This window comes from Xyrauchen texanus, chromosome 21 (assembly GCF_025860055.1).
Source record: "Xyrauchen texanus isolate HMW12.3.18 chromosome 21, RBS_HiC_50CHRs, whole genome shotgun sequence".
Classification (NCBI taxonomy): Eukaryota; Metazoa; Chordata; class Actinopteri; order Cypriniformes; family Catostomidae; genus Xyrauchen; species Xyrauchen texanus.
In genome coordinates, this window is record NC_068296.1 from 16,778,047 (window position 1) to 16,794,269 (window position 16,223).

Consider the following 16,223-nt stretch of genomic DNA (forward strand, 5'->3'; position numbering starts at 1 on the left):
GATCCGATTTTCCCCACCGCTGAATCTCCAGCGTCACAACTAAAGAAATGACATTTTACCTAAGTTTTGATTTTTCAGTTAGAATGAAGCCATGATAAAATGACAAAACAGCACAGCTTTCTACTGCGTTGTGTTTGCTGCGCTCAAAACCAATGAATGAACCTTATGAGCTGGTTATGTGTACAAAATGTATTTAAAATGTAATTCAGTCATTACACTTGTTGTTCAAATGATAACATTAAGATAAGATAGATATAATTTGAATACATGATTTTAAATATATATGAGTCCCACAAACACAAAGTTATAAATCTTACTGATAAAAACTGTGCCAAAATCAAACAAAGGGAGAACAAAAAAAGACTACAAATCCCAAGAAGCCTTGCTCATTTTACAACTGTGTGAAATTCCAAAGGATTGAACTCTCAACTCCTATTGGATGAGGAGCTCAACAGAACGCCCCTCAACCATGATGTCATCGGGAGTAGAAATACCTCTGAGGTCCTTCTGAGCCTTTCAGCAACTTAACGTGCCGTACGTAGATGCAGCTCATCGCTGCTATCAGGTGTTGTCTCATTGCATAAGGAAGTAAATTATGACTGAAACTGTGGCCATACAATCTCCATCTTGTCTGGATGAGTTGAGATTACTTTGTGTACCACCGAACACTAACGGATCCGAAGGACACAGTTGAGCAATCCACATCTTCATCCATTTCCTACAGAAGAGAAGAAGATTTCTCTTCTATCTTGAATCTAGTTGACGTCACTGATTTCTCCGCCAGCCCGCTGGAAACGAGTCGGAGTCTAACGAAGGATAAACACACATTCTACCTGCGTCCTCACGTTGTTCAAGTAAGAGGTTACGTCTGGGCAGAGATAGAATGTTATAGTGTGTTATTCTTGTGCATCAAGGTTATTGCTTATACAGTTTAAGGACCACCGAGTCCGCTCATTGCTGTTAATAATACTTAAGGTATTAATGTAACATACTGTTATGACAAATGAGATTTGCTGTGTTGTATTCCAACCACGTTGGACTGTTGCGTATTTACACCATCGCGGACTGTGTTTAGCCATTAAAGGACCAAACGGGTTACGAGCCGTTCACCGCGTCTCTGAGTGATAAACCAGCAGTTGCCTTCTCTCCCACAATCGCGAAACCGGCATTGGCGCCGCCACTTTATACTCTCTCTCTGTCTTACTAACCGCAAACACACGCGACCCCTCACAAACATTTTGCTAGTAGATAACTTTGTGATAAAGCTCAGCTTTGTCCCCAAGTTATCGTACAAGCGGAGACACACGGTAAACGGGCAGACGCCATTAACCGGCTTCTCTCCGCCCACATTCGTGGCCATACTCTCTGGCCGGAAATCTTGCATGATGTACTGTCCACGAGAGTCACGTCCGCCATTTTGTGCACATCACTCCTCACTCACACACACACACACACACACACACACACACACACACACACACACACACACACACACACACATATATACATTCCTCATGTGTTATATGCTTATTTTTGGTTAATATACAGTATCTTATGTCACTGTTTAGTTTGTAGTGGTAAGTCGGAAGTTTATTGACTGCATTGTATTGATTATTAATTGATATTACTGCATCATGCATTAATGTGGCTCGGGATAGGGAAGTTTGGGGCCCCCTGCTGGAGCAGCTGCCCCCGCGACCCGACTTCGGATAAGCGGTTGAATGTGGATGGATGGATGGATTACTGCATCAATAAACTGTTATATCTCAAAGAGAAGGGATTTGGTTTGGTTTGCATACACATGTCAAAGGCTGGCTGGGGATGCCAGTGCTCAGATTCAAGCCTTAATTGTTCCCTTTTTGAAAATGTATGTTGTCCGTACGTCGATTTTCCTAAGAGAACAATCTAAAATTGAGACTGTTATACTGTCTGTTATTAGTCCCTGATTCCAGGGTGGTGCCCCGGCAATATAAATCCTTATTAATATTCTATTGATTTTGATCATTGACAATTATCTTTGATTATTGTTGAATTTGAAGGATCAATAAGCTAGTGTTAATTCTAATCAATGTTCCATTCATTTTAATAATTCCTAATTAATGATTACCTTTGATAATAATTAATATTCTATTGAATTGGATAATTTATGTTTGTCTTTGATGATTGTTGATTTAAAAGGATTTTAAAGCTAACATTGCTTTTAATAATTGATAATTATCTATGATATATATAGACCGCCCTCCCAGGTTTTGGCACCAATGTAACAGTATAAGGATGGGAAAGGAGGAGGCGGGAACTGGCTGAACAATAAACGCAAGCTTTAATGGTAAACTTAAAACCAACATAAACAAACATGCAGCATGACCATGTGCATCTCTCTCTCTCTCGAACTGGCATCTATGGCTACCCCTGTATCGCACTCTCATGCTGATCAGCTGATTCAGCACGGCCTGTGTGGCTTCACAGCCCGGCCACACCCTCCTCCTCATCACAAGGTCATATGTGAACACAACCCATTCAAAAATACCGGTAAATTTAAATCTGGCTATTTCCCAAAATGTAAAGTTGTAACACTACATGAAAAGTAAAGAGTTGATACCATGTGTGAAAATAGTCATAAGATTAACGGTTTAAGCACGTACAAGGTCAGGATGCGCTGCATAAGACAAAGATGATTTAGTTACACTGCAGTAAAACAAAATGTCATTAGATTGGACAGATAGTGAAATTATTCCATTTAGTCAGAGGATATAGAAATATTTGATATATTAGAGCCAACTTTAGAGGAAATCTTGCACTGTATAATGCTCCATGACTCAAATCTGTTATATGGTAAGCAGCCAATGGAAATGTACCACGTGTGAACAAGGGCTGAAAGCTGAAAAAAAAAAACATTTATCTCCTCTAACCTCCAACTTGCTTTGCACTCAAGACAGCACCTAAATACTTTATATTTTAGGTGCAACAGAGAAGCATCAACATCAATGGCAGCACACCTGTACATCCATGTTTGTTTATATCATTTGTCACGTTTAGATGTATTCATGTTCATCTTTTGCATTTATGTCTTTTATTTTGAAATGTTGTCATGTCATGCCATGTCATGTTATTTCATGTTTCCCTGCCATTTCATGTGACTCCCTGTTTTCCATGTCAAGTCATGTGACCATCCTGTTTCCCTCATATTCATTGTGTCTGTTTCCCACTGGTTCATGGCATTGTTATTGGTTCTATCATGTCATATCATGGTTTATGCTCATTATCTTGTTATCTTGTTTAGAGTTCTGTTTGTTTATTGGTTTATGTTTCCAATGTCCATGTATTTCAGTATCATGTTTCCATTGTGTCTTGGTCAGGTATTGAATGTGAATGTATTGAATGTTGGTGTAACATCGTTTCCATGTCAAGTCATATCAAGTCAAGTCATGTGAAGACAGGTTAAGTCAAGTCTAGTCTAGTTCATGTTTAGTTTTCATTCACTAATAAACTGCACTTGGGTTCTACACTTCATCGTCATGCTTGCCAGCCTGCCAGCTAACGTCACAGAATACCTGACCACCAAAATAAACCCAGCAGATCTACAAATACATCTATGTCAAGGAAAGCTTGCCAAAGAAGACTACGAAGAGGACTTTTGCATCCTGGCATACAAGTTGGAATTCAATGAGATCGGCCTCTAACACTTTTTTCTTGCAGGCTTGAATGAGCCGATGCACTCCTGGATGCCTGGCAGTTGGAGTACATGCATGTGCCATTTTGGGATTGATGGCATGTATGGTTGCCTAACATTTAGCAGTTACATTTGTAATATTGAAAACGCCAGCCCTGGTAACCCATTAGACACTTACATTTTCACACAAATGTCCCTCTCCTCATGGGGAACAAATTTGCCTCAAGGTCCCTTAAATTTTGCCATAAAAAATGTTCAGTATTTGGCACTTTAAAAATCTTCTTCTCCTGAAATGCCTGTCCAAGACTTTTTACAAGCACTATGGACTCACACAAATGAGACACATCGGTTTAACACTTGAAGCAGAGGGAACAGGAGAAGATAAGGGCTGATGTACTGCTGTATCTACTGCTGTGGCTCATCTCTATTTTATGTGTGAAGATGTATCCAAAGTTATTTGCTAAAATACATTTTATTGGATAAGACTTTATCAAATATGCATGTCTGTGCTGATTTTTGTTTGGAAAACTAGGTTAGCTAAACTATGGTCAGTGAAAGATTAAATGTGCACTCCAGTCTGAATATGTAGGCCTACGTGCAGTGATTTCATCGAAATCATTCAAAAGGCCAGACAAAAATTGGTAACGAGATGGATTTGGCCCTGCGGCCTCATTGACTTCAAGGATAGCACATGAGAAGCCACGAGATGGCAATCCCACATCAAGTGCGCCTTTTGGGAGGGGGCCTGAGTCCATTTCATCTACTTTTTTATGATAGCTTCCTACACCCGCTGGATTCCACTAATTGCTGCTTGCAGTTATATTTAATAGTTTTATTTTTAGTTTGATGAGACATAAGAGCCATACTTCTTATTGCTTATTGAGCAGATGGCTCATTAATATCAGCATACGAATAGTCCATGTAATAATCTTATTTAACTATGCTGAGCTAAGCCTCGAAGACACATTTATATGTGCCGATTTACAAGGCAAAATAAGGCTCTGTCCATTGTCATTCCCTTGACTTGCACAATCACAAATGCCCATGGGATGCCCTGCTCATTTATTTTCTTACAGAGTGCTTATATTTTCATTTTAATCATGAGGTCAGAAACTTCCCCACATCTGCCCTGAATTTCAATACCTGTTTACTGTTGATTGGGGTTAAACATAGAAGCCATTATGTGCACCTGACACTGAGGGAAATTTAATTCTGTCACTAACTCTCTGCAGCCAACATGCTTGAGCCTTGATGGATCCAATCTGTTGCCATGATGCCACCAAGAGTTTTGTGGAGTGATCTGGAGTTGTTTAACACTAAAAACCCATGACAATTCCATCTGATTTAATCCTAAAAACTGTGTTTAAGAACCCTGTTGTTCTTAAACCTGAGAAATAACAGTCGCCATGAGAGCCGTAGATGTATACAACAAATGTTGGAGCATCTGTCTACAGCCGTATGTATGTAAACAGTTGCTAACTGTCACTAATTACTGGTGCTGGTGTGTGGGAGTGAGTAATTAGTTAAAGAGCATCTCACAGCTTTATTTCCTCCACAGTTCATTTATTTATTCATTATATATTATCTAAAGTTGACTGAAATGCTGCATGGGTTCAGATCCCTGTCTTTAAACTACTTTAAAGAAAGCATTCTTGCTTTTTTTTATTATTATTATTTATTGAGTGGTAATAAACTCTGCAATATCAGCACCCAGTAGAGGGCTTTTTCTACCATTGCTCATTCAAAAATGAAATCTTTATGGTATTATATATGATATTATATAGATATCTGAGTAATCATACAATAATATCATGATTCATTATGTTAAAGGTGCTGTAAGCGATTTTATCCATTCTACTTCCATGTGACTAAGCTGTTGGATTAGCCACACTCCCTCTTTCCAAAACCTGCACTCCAAAGATAACAAAATGTGTTACGATCCAACTGGGATCAAACTCAGGTCTATGGTGTGTGTGTCCTTGATGCTGACGGCTCCACCACTGGAGGAGTTTGAACCCAAATCCAGAGGAATAAGGAACAGTGAGACCTCAAAAATCTTGAGTTTTATCATTTGCTCTTTACTTCCGAGGGAAAAACAAAACATAAACTACAGTCTTGGGCAGCACTTTAGATGAATGTGCCACAGGGTAACTCAAACATCTTTTCTTTGAGAGATCCTGAACTCCACAATCCACAACAAACGGATTATCCAAGAACAAAACAGAAGACAGGCAAAAATCTCAAACCCTAAATATCCTTAGGAATGGCAATGCTTAGGCAAATATCAGGACTGCACAAGAACAAAAAGGCGGTGAGGCCTTAAATAGGGCGTATCCTTAGGAGTGATAAAACACAAGTGAGAGCATTATAACAATTTAACAAAGGAGAAGAAATATGGGTTGAAATAACGCCTTCTAGTGGTGAAATCAAGGAGCTTCAGACAAAACATTAAAGAACCTCCTCTTTTAGGAACGCTTCTGACGTTCCAAAGGCTCGGGTTGAGTGGAGACGATGAAAGTCCTTGATCAAACTCTTATCCAGGATGTGGCGAGCCAGGATCCAAGACCGTTCCTCTGGCACATATCCTTCCCAGTCTACTAGAAACTGCCATCTACCACGAACCAGATGAGTGTCCAATATCCGCCTGACCCTGTATGCTGGCTGGCCATAAATGATCTATGGGGCTGGGGGTGGGGGTGGCCTGGTGGTAGGAGACAAAGGACTGTATTTGACAGGTTTTAAATGGGAAACATGAAAGGTGGGATGTGTGCGCAAAGACTTGGGAAGTAGGAGATGGTAGGAAGCAGGGTTTACTTTCCTTAAAACCTTGAAGGGACCTATGAATCTGGGAGCCAATTTGCGTGCTTCAACTCTGAGGGGAAGGTCCTTATTGGACAGCCAGACATTCTGCCCTGGACATAGAGATGGTGCTGGTCTGCGGTGACAGTTGGCCCATTGCTGTTGTAGCTGTGAATTCTTCAGAAGTGCCGCTCGGGACTTCCTCCACACCCTGCGGCACCGTTGAACTAGATGTTGGGCAGCTGGAACTCCCACCTCAGACTCCTGCTCAGAGATCAAAGATGGTTGATTGCCAAATTGACATTCAAAAGGAGACATACCTGTTGAGGAATGGCAGAGAGTATTATGGGCAAATTCTGCCCATATCAGGTTTTTGCTCCAGGACGTTGGGTTGGACGAAGTAAGACATCTCAAGGTTATCTCTTTCAGTCTGTCCATTAGGCTGGGGATGAAACCCAGAGTCTGAAACCACATCTTGTGGAAGGCCATGCAACATAAAGACATGATGCAATACAGTCTCAGCAGTCTGTGGGGCTGAAGGATGTTTTGGCAATGGCATCAACTTGGCAAGCTTTTGAAAATCTATCCACGACTACCAAAATCACTTTGTTACCTTGGGAGAGTGGTAGGCCCATTACAAAGTTCATAGAAATAAGTGACCAAGGCCGAGCAGGGACAGGGAGAGGAAGCAGGTGACCTTGTGGAAGAGACCTGGAATCCTTAAGATGGGCACAAATGGGGCAGGCAGCAACAAAGGATTTGACGTCATCAGCTATCTTTTGCCACCAGAAGCATCTGCAAATCACTGGGGTTGAAATCAAGTTGGGTGGGTCAAAATGCCTGGAGAGAGCATCAGGTTTTGATTCATAGAATCTGGTCGATAGGAGAGAACAAAGTAAAAACGATTAAAGAATAGTGCCCATCGGGCCTGGTCGGGCCAACAATGAAGGGCAGCTCAGGATCTGGGATAGTGAGAATGGGTGCTGAAGTAAATTCATCCTTTAACTTGCAGAAAGCCCTATCAGCCTCCTTCGTCCACTGAAAACCCTCAATGTTATTCCTAGTTAGGGTCATAAGTGGAGCAGCAATGGCACTGAAATTTCGTATGAACTATCGATAGAAATTGGAAAAGCCAAGAGAACGTTGAACCTGCTTGATGGAGGTGGGTTGAGGCCAGACTTTAACTGCTTTGGTTTTGGCAGGGTCCATCTGGATATGACCAGTAGAACCAATGAAGCCCAAAAAGGAAACCTTTTGAACATGGAATTCACTCTTCTCAAGTTTGATGAACAAATTGTTTCTCAGGAGTTGCTGGAGGACTAGGCGAACATGCTGCACGTGCTCCTGGAGGTCCTTGGAAAAGAATATCTTCCAAATATACAAACACAAATCTGTTCAGCATGTCTCTTAACACATCATTAATCAAAGGTTGAAATACTGCAGGAGCATTTACCAAACCGAAAGGCATGACTTTATACTCAAAGTGGCCTGTGAGTGTATTAAAAGCTGTCTTCCATTCATCACCAGCACAAATGTGGACTAGATGATAAGCATTGTGAATCCAGTTTAGTGAATACAGTAGCCCCCTGAAGCAACTCAAAGGCAGTAGACATTAATGGAAGAGGATAACAATTCTTTATAGTAATCTTATTGAGACCCCTATAATCAATATAGGGACGGAGCCCCCCCATTCTTCTTAGCAACAAAGAAGAATCCAGCTCCTGCTGGTGAAGTCGAGGGCTGTATAAAGCCAGATGTCAGGGCCTCCCTGATGTAGTTCTCCATGGCCTTCCTCTCTAGTGGTGAAAGCGAAAATAGTCTGCCCCTTGGGGGGCACATTCCAGGAAATAAGTCAATTGCACAATCATAAGGTCTGTGAGGGGGCAAAGATGAGGCCTTCCTCCTGCTGAACAATTCTAACAGGTCTGCATAGTCAGAGGGAACATGGGATAACTCTGGAGGGGTCCTGGATAACTGCAGAGTCATCTTTTACAGCCCAGGGGTAACCCAACTAATCTCAGGAGAAAAAAGAAGATCAAAATATGAAGCAGAAAGACACATGTCATCACAGTTAGGCCCCCATTTGACAATGTTTCCAGAGGTCCGGTCAATTTGGGGGTTATGAAGGGCTAGCCAAGGAAAACCAAGGGGAATTCTGGTGACTTGATTACATAAAATTGTATGGTTTCTTGGTGACCCACAACCCGAAGATGTACAGGAATAGTGCTTAGACTAACTCGACTGGAACCCAGGGGCCTTCCATCCAACGTCTGGATGGTCAGCAGGTCGTAAAGGTTGGTAAGTGGTACCTGAATATGTCTGGCAATTTCCAAATCCATAAAGTTTCCAGCATCCCTGGAATCCATAACGGCATTTAGGGGATGTGACTGATAGCTCCATAAAAGATGAGTAGACAAGAGAACCCCAGAAGATGTCAAGTTGGGAGGGGTAGTCTCTCTCATCACAGTCCTCCCTTTACTGGACGAGAGTTGGCTTTTCCCGAAAGGATTGGGCAGAAAGCTGAAAAGTGGCCAGGTTCGCCACAGTACAGGCAGCATCTGTCCTTCATTCTGCAGTTTCGCTCAGATTGGGAGAGCCATGATCAGCCTAGGTGCATGGGCTCCTCAGTGCAGGTTACAGATGAGGTGGGGTGATCATGAGGCAAAGTCAGTACCAAGGAATGTTGACTGGGAACATATCTAGAAGCACTCCCTACGCCTCTCTCAAAGTTGATTATCTAATCGAATGGCCATATTAATCAGAAATTCTCGGTCCAGTGCAGGGTTTCAGGCTGACAACTCGTCCTTGAGTTCATCAGAAAGTGCTCTTTTGAAAGCAACAGTCAATGCCTCCTGATTCCAGCCACTCTCCATACTTAGGGTTTTAAACTCCATGGCTAATTTTGTGTCACTTTGACTTCCCTGGGTTAGCTGAAGGAGGTGGATTGCTGCCTCACGTCCCCTTACTGGATGTTCAAACACCCGCCTCATCTAGTCAATAAACTGACTGTAAACAGAGCAGACTGCTGGTTGTGGAGACTTCTCCCACAGTGCAGTGGCGTAGGCTAGGGCTTTCCCAGATAAAAGGGTAATGACATAGGCCACCTTGTTACATGATGTTTGAAACTTGTTCGGTTGTAATTCAAAGTTCAATGAGCACTGGGCGAGGAAGCCTTTGCATCTCCCAGGGCTTCCATTATACCTTTCAGGGTGAGGCAGGGGAATCTCAGTGTAGCTGAAAGCAGTGCTGGGAGATGCTGGTGGAGCCTGGTTTGAGGTTCAGAATTCTGCTCTGGGTTTGAAAGAGTTTGAAGGTGCAGTAAGATCTCTGAGATAGCTTGACCCAGTTTTGATACAGCAACTTCCTGTTGTGCAAGGACTTGTTCATGTCGTTCCATGGTGGCTGCCTGGCTTGAAACAGTGGCTAACATTGGACAATGGCTGAGCTTCCTCTGCTGAGCTTGTATCCATGGTTGAGTCCTACTGTTACGATCCAGTTGGGGATTGAACTCAGGTCTATGGTGTGTGTGTCCTTGATGCTGACCACTCCACCACTGGAGGAAAAATCTCAAACCCCCAAAATTTCTTTTTTTAACAAAAAGGCATTGAGGCCTTAAATAGGGCTTATCATTAAGAGCAATTCAACACAGGTTAGAACATTACAACCATTTAACAAAGGAGAAGTAATCTGGTTTGAAATAACACCATCTAGTGGTGAAATCAATGCTCTTCAGACAAAACATTACAAAAATTTGCTTTATTGAGAACAACATTATGTAGAAATGGTTGTTAAAAACCATCAACTGACAACTGTTATGAACAACATGGCTTAAAAAAGGCATAAAGTCTCAATAATTCGCTTCAACTACAACACTATGAGAATGTGCAAAATGATTGACAGGTAGAAAGCATCATTGACTCATTTTAATTTCTTATATCAACATACATATTTACACATTTTTGTTTGCTGTTTACAGAGTCTAGAGCTGTCACAGAGACAGGTGTGATATCTTACAACAATTATTTCAGTAATATCTCTCAGGGATTATATCTTTCAATAAGATGGTTAAATATAAACAATTGAGTGTTCATTCACCTGACAAATGTTTAGATTTCTCATACAGTAGTGTTTCCCAAATTTATTATTGTAAAAATTGTAATTAAAAATGTGGATATCGATGCAGTATTTTGATGCAGATGTCTAAATGTGCAATTTATCTAACATCATTGGGAGCCTGCTAATCGTGGTCTGATGGTAACACTTCTAAATCCCATTTTTTCTTAGAATTACATCAATATGAGTAAGTCCCTCATACAATGGCTGAAATAAATGGCTAAGCGTTAATGAAATGCTGGCTAAATTGGTGGGAGGAGCTGAGAAGTTGAAAGAACAGGAACATTATACAGTGGTATAAAGTAGAAAAACTTGGTTTACCTTTGCTTGTGACTAAGCTCCAAGATTCTCTGCACATCCTTTTTGGGCACGGCGTCATTATTCTTTATAGACTGTCGAGAAAGAAAAGAAAGGGTGGAATGTATGCTTTATGATATTGTATATGTGTGTGAGTGTATGAGTTGTTTATCTTTGGATTTGACATGACAGATGTAGCTGACACTGTCAGACTTTATTTTTTAAAGGTATAACCACCTTCTATAAAGCTGATTTATTTCTGTAAGCCTGGGAAAAAGTCATGAAAAAAAAGCTGCTAAGAGGGGGTCTGATTCCTTCCTCTGAGTAACATCAGTGAGATCACAGAGGAAATCGGACAAATTCTCATTACAGCCTAATTTCCATTTTCTTCAATCAGCATACTTATAAACATGAGTAATGGAATACAAAACCTTGAAAGGATAGGAAAGGGATATTTAACCTTTCTCATTCAGATTATTTCTAGATACTTCCTTTTTACTTTGAAAAATTTAGATGTTTATGTGGATTAAAATTCTCCATAATGAATGGTCATAAAATATGTAAATATCGCGGTTGTCATTTTGTACACATTTTTGTATGCGATTAATTAGATTTGTTTTACATTGTTAATTAACCCATTAATTTAATTTTACAATTAAAACTGTTTCATCTGTTCTGTGTGATTTCTAATCTCAAACTAATGGGAGCCGCATTGCAAGCGTTTGTGTTCACACTCACCAACACACACACACAGACAAAAGTCCCTAGGGGAACATGCCAGTAAAAGTATTTATAAATCAAACCCAGATGAGATGTTTAAGAAAAGTCATTTGCATTCTTTGTAAGATGAACTTTAATTATCACCAAAGCTCAACGATTGAAATTTTACCCACGAATGATGATGAAACATAATCATTCGAACTAATGCGAACATCACCAGATCACGGCAGGCCAGAAGGAAAGACATCTTTACACATTAAAGATAATGGTCATATTGTGTGGGGAATTTTTTTATAATAATTTTTTTATGCAGTTTGAGAAATATAGATTCTGTTTGTTGTGCAAATGAGGCAAGTAAAACACTATCGCATAAATCTGCCTCTGGCAAGTGGCATTATATAAATGTATATTTCGCTGTGAGTGAACCCAGAAATTACACATATTATTTAGTGTTCTTTAAAAAATTAACTAAAATTATTAGTTGAGATTAACTGCCATTAAATATTTCTTATATGGTATAAGGAATTCGTAAAGTATTCGTTTACTGTGCTGTAGAGTATAAAGATTTATATATTTAAATAATTTGCAACCTGGTCACACAGAATCACATTACTATACCAACATTTCTGCTAAATCATTTTTACATGGCTTGTACATATGTTTTGTGTTGCGACAGTTTCCTGTTGAAATGAATAAAGGCACTACAAAAATAATGACCTTTATTAATTTTCACAAAAGTCACGAATAATGGCAGATTATCAGATAAATAATAAATCAAAATACTTTTTTCACCCTGTTCCTCACACAATGCCATCTTATGACAAATAAACACCTTTAATACAGTGAACATTTCAATGTTTTCTTTAAATAACGAACTGCAAATATAGCTGCAAGAAGCGATGATGCTCAAGCACAACTGGTCCATTTCCACCCGATGGCTTTTGGAAAACAATGCAATGTGGACACATACATTTGGCATTTGACATTATTCTAAAAACAAATTGAAACAATTTGGTTAAATAAAAGAGGACTATTTTAAAGTCTGTTGTCAGAGCCACACTTCCTGCTGCCAGGTGGTGGCGCTATGACCGTGAACTAAAATAGTAAAATCCATGAGATTAGCCCTATATATATATGGGAACTATATATGTACCAATTTTGGTGATTGTAGGCGAAAATGGGGGTGCTACAGTGGTCGTCTTGCACACCCATTTTAAAGGGGGTGCTACAGAGCCCCCTGCAACTTTTGCCCAGCCCTAATGGTCGATGAAAATTTCATAAAAATTTTAAGCATGCCAAGTGCCTCAAAAATACCCCAAAAAATGAAGGAAAGAATCATAAAAATGTATGTGTTGCCATGGCAACAGTATAAGATATCAAATATTAGTTTAAAATTTTTCATCAGCAGTGTCTTGACATTATTCTAAAGAATTTTGAAGCAATTCAAGTAAACACAAGAGGTTAGTAGTGCTATGACGTGACCCATAATAGCCACATTGATGTGATCAGTCCCCATTACCAAACATACAGCTGAATTTTCAAAAAAATTATACAATGCACACAGAAGATATAAGGCACTTCCTGTTTTCCATTTTTTGCCATAAATGTATTGTTTCGCCATGGCAACACAGATCAAAATATAAAAAATCAGTTTGCATTTTAGAATCTACAATGTCTTTGCATGATGTTGCACAGATGTGGTCATCCATTTAGGAGTATTTAAAAGTTCAGCCTGTGATTTTCAGAAAAGCCAAAATGGCAGAATTCCTGTTGGGTGGAGCTAATGACTATGAGTATGAAAGTTGTTTGGCTTGATGGGAACTATATATTTGCCAATTTTGGTGACTATGTGAAAATAGGGGTGCTACAGACCCCTTTATATTCAAATGTTCAAGGGAGTGCTACAGGGCACAACCCAACTTTGCACAGCACCAATTGCTGAACACTCTGATGTGTGTGCAAACTTTCAAGAGTTTTCATGCATGTTAAGTACCCCAAATGTACAAAAAACATTGAACATAATAATTATTATTATAAATTGTTGGCTTTCGGAAAAAAATGCAAGGTGGACACATGTATTAGGCATTTGACATTATCCTAGACAATTTTGAAGCAACTTAAATGTAAGTCTCTTTTAAGAGCCACGCTTCCTGCTGCCCGGTGGTGGCACAATGTCTGTAACCCAAAATGGTCAAATCCATGGCATTAGTCCCCAATATACATCTCAATTATGATCTAAATCACACATTGCACACAGAAGATGTGAGACATTGCTGTTTCCCATTTTTTGCCATTAATTTAATTAAAAGCCTTGCTATGGCAACTCCGTTCGATATTTCAATATCTGTTCACAATTTAGCATCTTTAATATCGTGGCATAATGTTGTCTAAATGTGGTGACAGTCTCATGAATCACCTAGGGGGAGTATTTAAAAGTTCAGAAAAGGCAATATTCAAAAAATCCTAAATGGATGACTTACTGTTGGGCGGAGCTTTTTTTTTTTTTTTTTCAGCTTGATAAGAACTAAATATATACAGTGCATCCAGAAAGTATTCACAACGCTTCACTTGTTCCACATTTTGTTATGTTACAGCCTTATTCCTAAATTGATTAAATTAAATATTTTCCTCAATTCTACAAACAATACCTCATAATGACAACATGAAATAAGTTTGTTTGAAATCTTTGCAATTTTATTAAAAATAAAAAAACGAATCACTTGTAAATAATTATGTACTTTTTATGTATGATGCTACAAGCTTGGCACACCTATTTTTGGGCAGTTTCTCCCATTCTTCTTTGCAGGACCTCTCAAGCTCCATCAGGTTGGATGGGGAGAGTCGGTGCACAGTCATTTTCAGATCTCTCCAGAGATGTTCAATCGGGTTCAAGTATGGGCTCTGGCTGGGCCACTCAAGGACATTCACAGAGTTGTCCCGTAGCCACTCCTTTGTTATCTTGGCTGTTTGCTTAGGTTCGTTGTCCTGTTGGAAGATGAAACTTCACCCCAGTCTGAGGTTCAGAGCACTCTGGAGCAGGTTTTCATCAAAGATGTCTCTGTACATTGCTGCATTCATCTTTCCCTCGATCCTGTCTAGTCTCCCAGTTCCTGCCGCTGAAAAATATTCCCCACAGCATGATGCTGCCACCACCATGCTTCACTGTAGGGATGGTATTGGCCAGGTGATGAGTGGTGCCTGGTTCCTCCAGACATGACGCTTGCCATTCGGGCCAAAGAGTTCAATCTTTGTTTCATCAGACCAGAGAATTTTGTTTCTTATGGTCTGAGAGTCCTTCAGGTGCCTTTTGGCAAACTCCAGGCGGGCTGTCATGTGCCTTATACTGAGGAGTGTTCCGTCTGGCCACTCTACCATACAGGCCTGATTTGTGGAGTGCTGCAGAGATGGTTGTTCTTCTGGAAGGTTCTCCTCTCTCCAGGGAGAAACGCTGGAGCTCTGTCAGAGTGACCATCGGGTTCTTGGTCACCTCCCTGACTAAGGCCCTTCTCCCCCAATTGCTCAGTTTGGCCGGGCGGCCAGCTCTAGGAAGAGTCCTGGTGGTTCCAAACTTCTTCCATTTATGGATGATGGAGGCCACTGTGCTCATTGGGACCATTATAGGGTTAATTCCCAAATATGGTGTTCCGTGAACATATAAAATAGGTGTGACGGACATCTAGGCAAGCGTGGTATTCCTGGGTTCGGGAAATGACGTAATTTGTTGGGGCGCCGGTTTAGGTTCAGGAGGTAAGGGCTTTTGATGGCAAGTGCATCATGAATGTTTGGGTCAAGGAGGATAATTTGGGACTCGCTTAACTTGCAGTGTGGCTGAGGAGGACGGAAGACACGTGGAGTGAACGCTTATAGCGAGCTGTTTATTAACACGTCTTCGAGTGCACTGCGCAGCGTGAGTTATTTAACGCAGGTATGTGACGCATTTTTCTTATGCCTAAGCTAAACGAGACGATTGCCTCCTAAAACTAATGTGATATTCTAACGCAGTGGTACAAGGCGTGGAGGTGTTGTAGCAGGCTTAGCACACTTTTGAGAGGCTTTGAGGACGCTGTCGGCTCGTGCTACTTTTCGTAATCCGTATCTGCGTGGGACAACGGTGACTCCGGACGGATTAGATGGTGTCTCACTTACCAGTCGCCGTGTTTGCTCACCCTTCCATCTCTTGTTCGAACTGTGCATTCTTTATGTGAAACTGTATGCTAATTCTAACTCGACAGTGTGCCGGTCTCCATTTGGTGGAGGACGACTCCCAAGCGGATCAAGACACGCTTCGGGCGTGCAGCCTGCCAGGATACATCTAAATTGGTGCTGGGACAGTGTTCCTCGACTGATGGACTGAGGACGGGGGTAATCTTGCAGGACGAAGGTCTATGTGTGTCATCCTGATACTTGTATGCTATAGTAGTGTTTGGTTTGGTTTGGGTTTTGTATTTTCTGTTCTTTTGTGTTACATTGATTTTCTGTTTGTGATTTTGGGTTCATTTTGTCGTCAAGTAGTAAGGGAATGACCCATTATCGCCCATTGTGCTGATCACGGTCTACGAACATCAGCAGGTTAGCTGGTGTTGCTGTTGAGAGAAAGATAGGCCTTGTGGCTGTGTGTGATTTA

General features: G+C 40.6%; 1 protein-coding gene across 5 annotated transcripts in view; it reads right to left on the reverse strand.

Annotated features, from left to right (window-relative positions):
• The window catches only part of LOC127661260 (leucine zipper protein 2), a 207,122-nt gene that overhangs the window by 74,218 nt on the left and 116,681 nt on the right, over positions 1-16,223 (reverse strand). For 4 of the 5 annotated variants that reach the window (XM_052151887.1, XM_052151886.1, XM_052151885.1 and 1 more), the window contains exon 3: positions 10,904-10,974. The exons of the other annotated variant lie outside the window; for it this stretch is intronic. In XM_052151887.1, the coding sequence (XP_052007847.1) occupies positions 10,904-10,974 (71 nt within the window). The remainder of the gene's footprint in view (positions 1-10,903; positions 10,975-16,223) is intronic. 5 annotated transcript variants of the gene reach the window in all.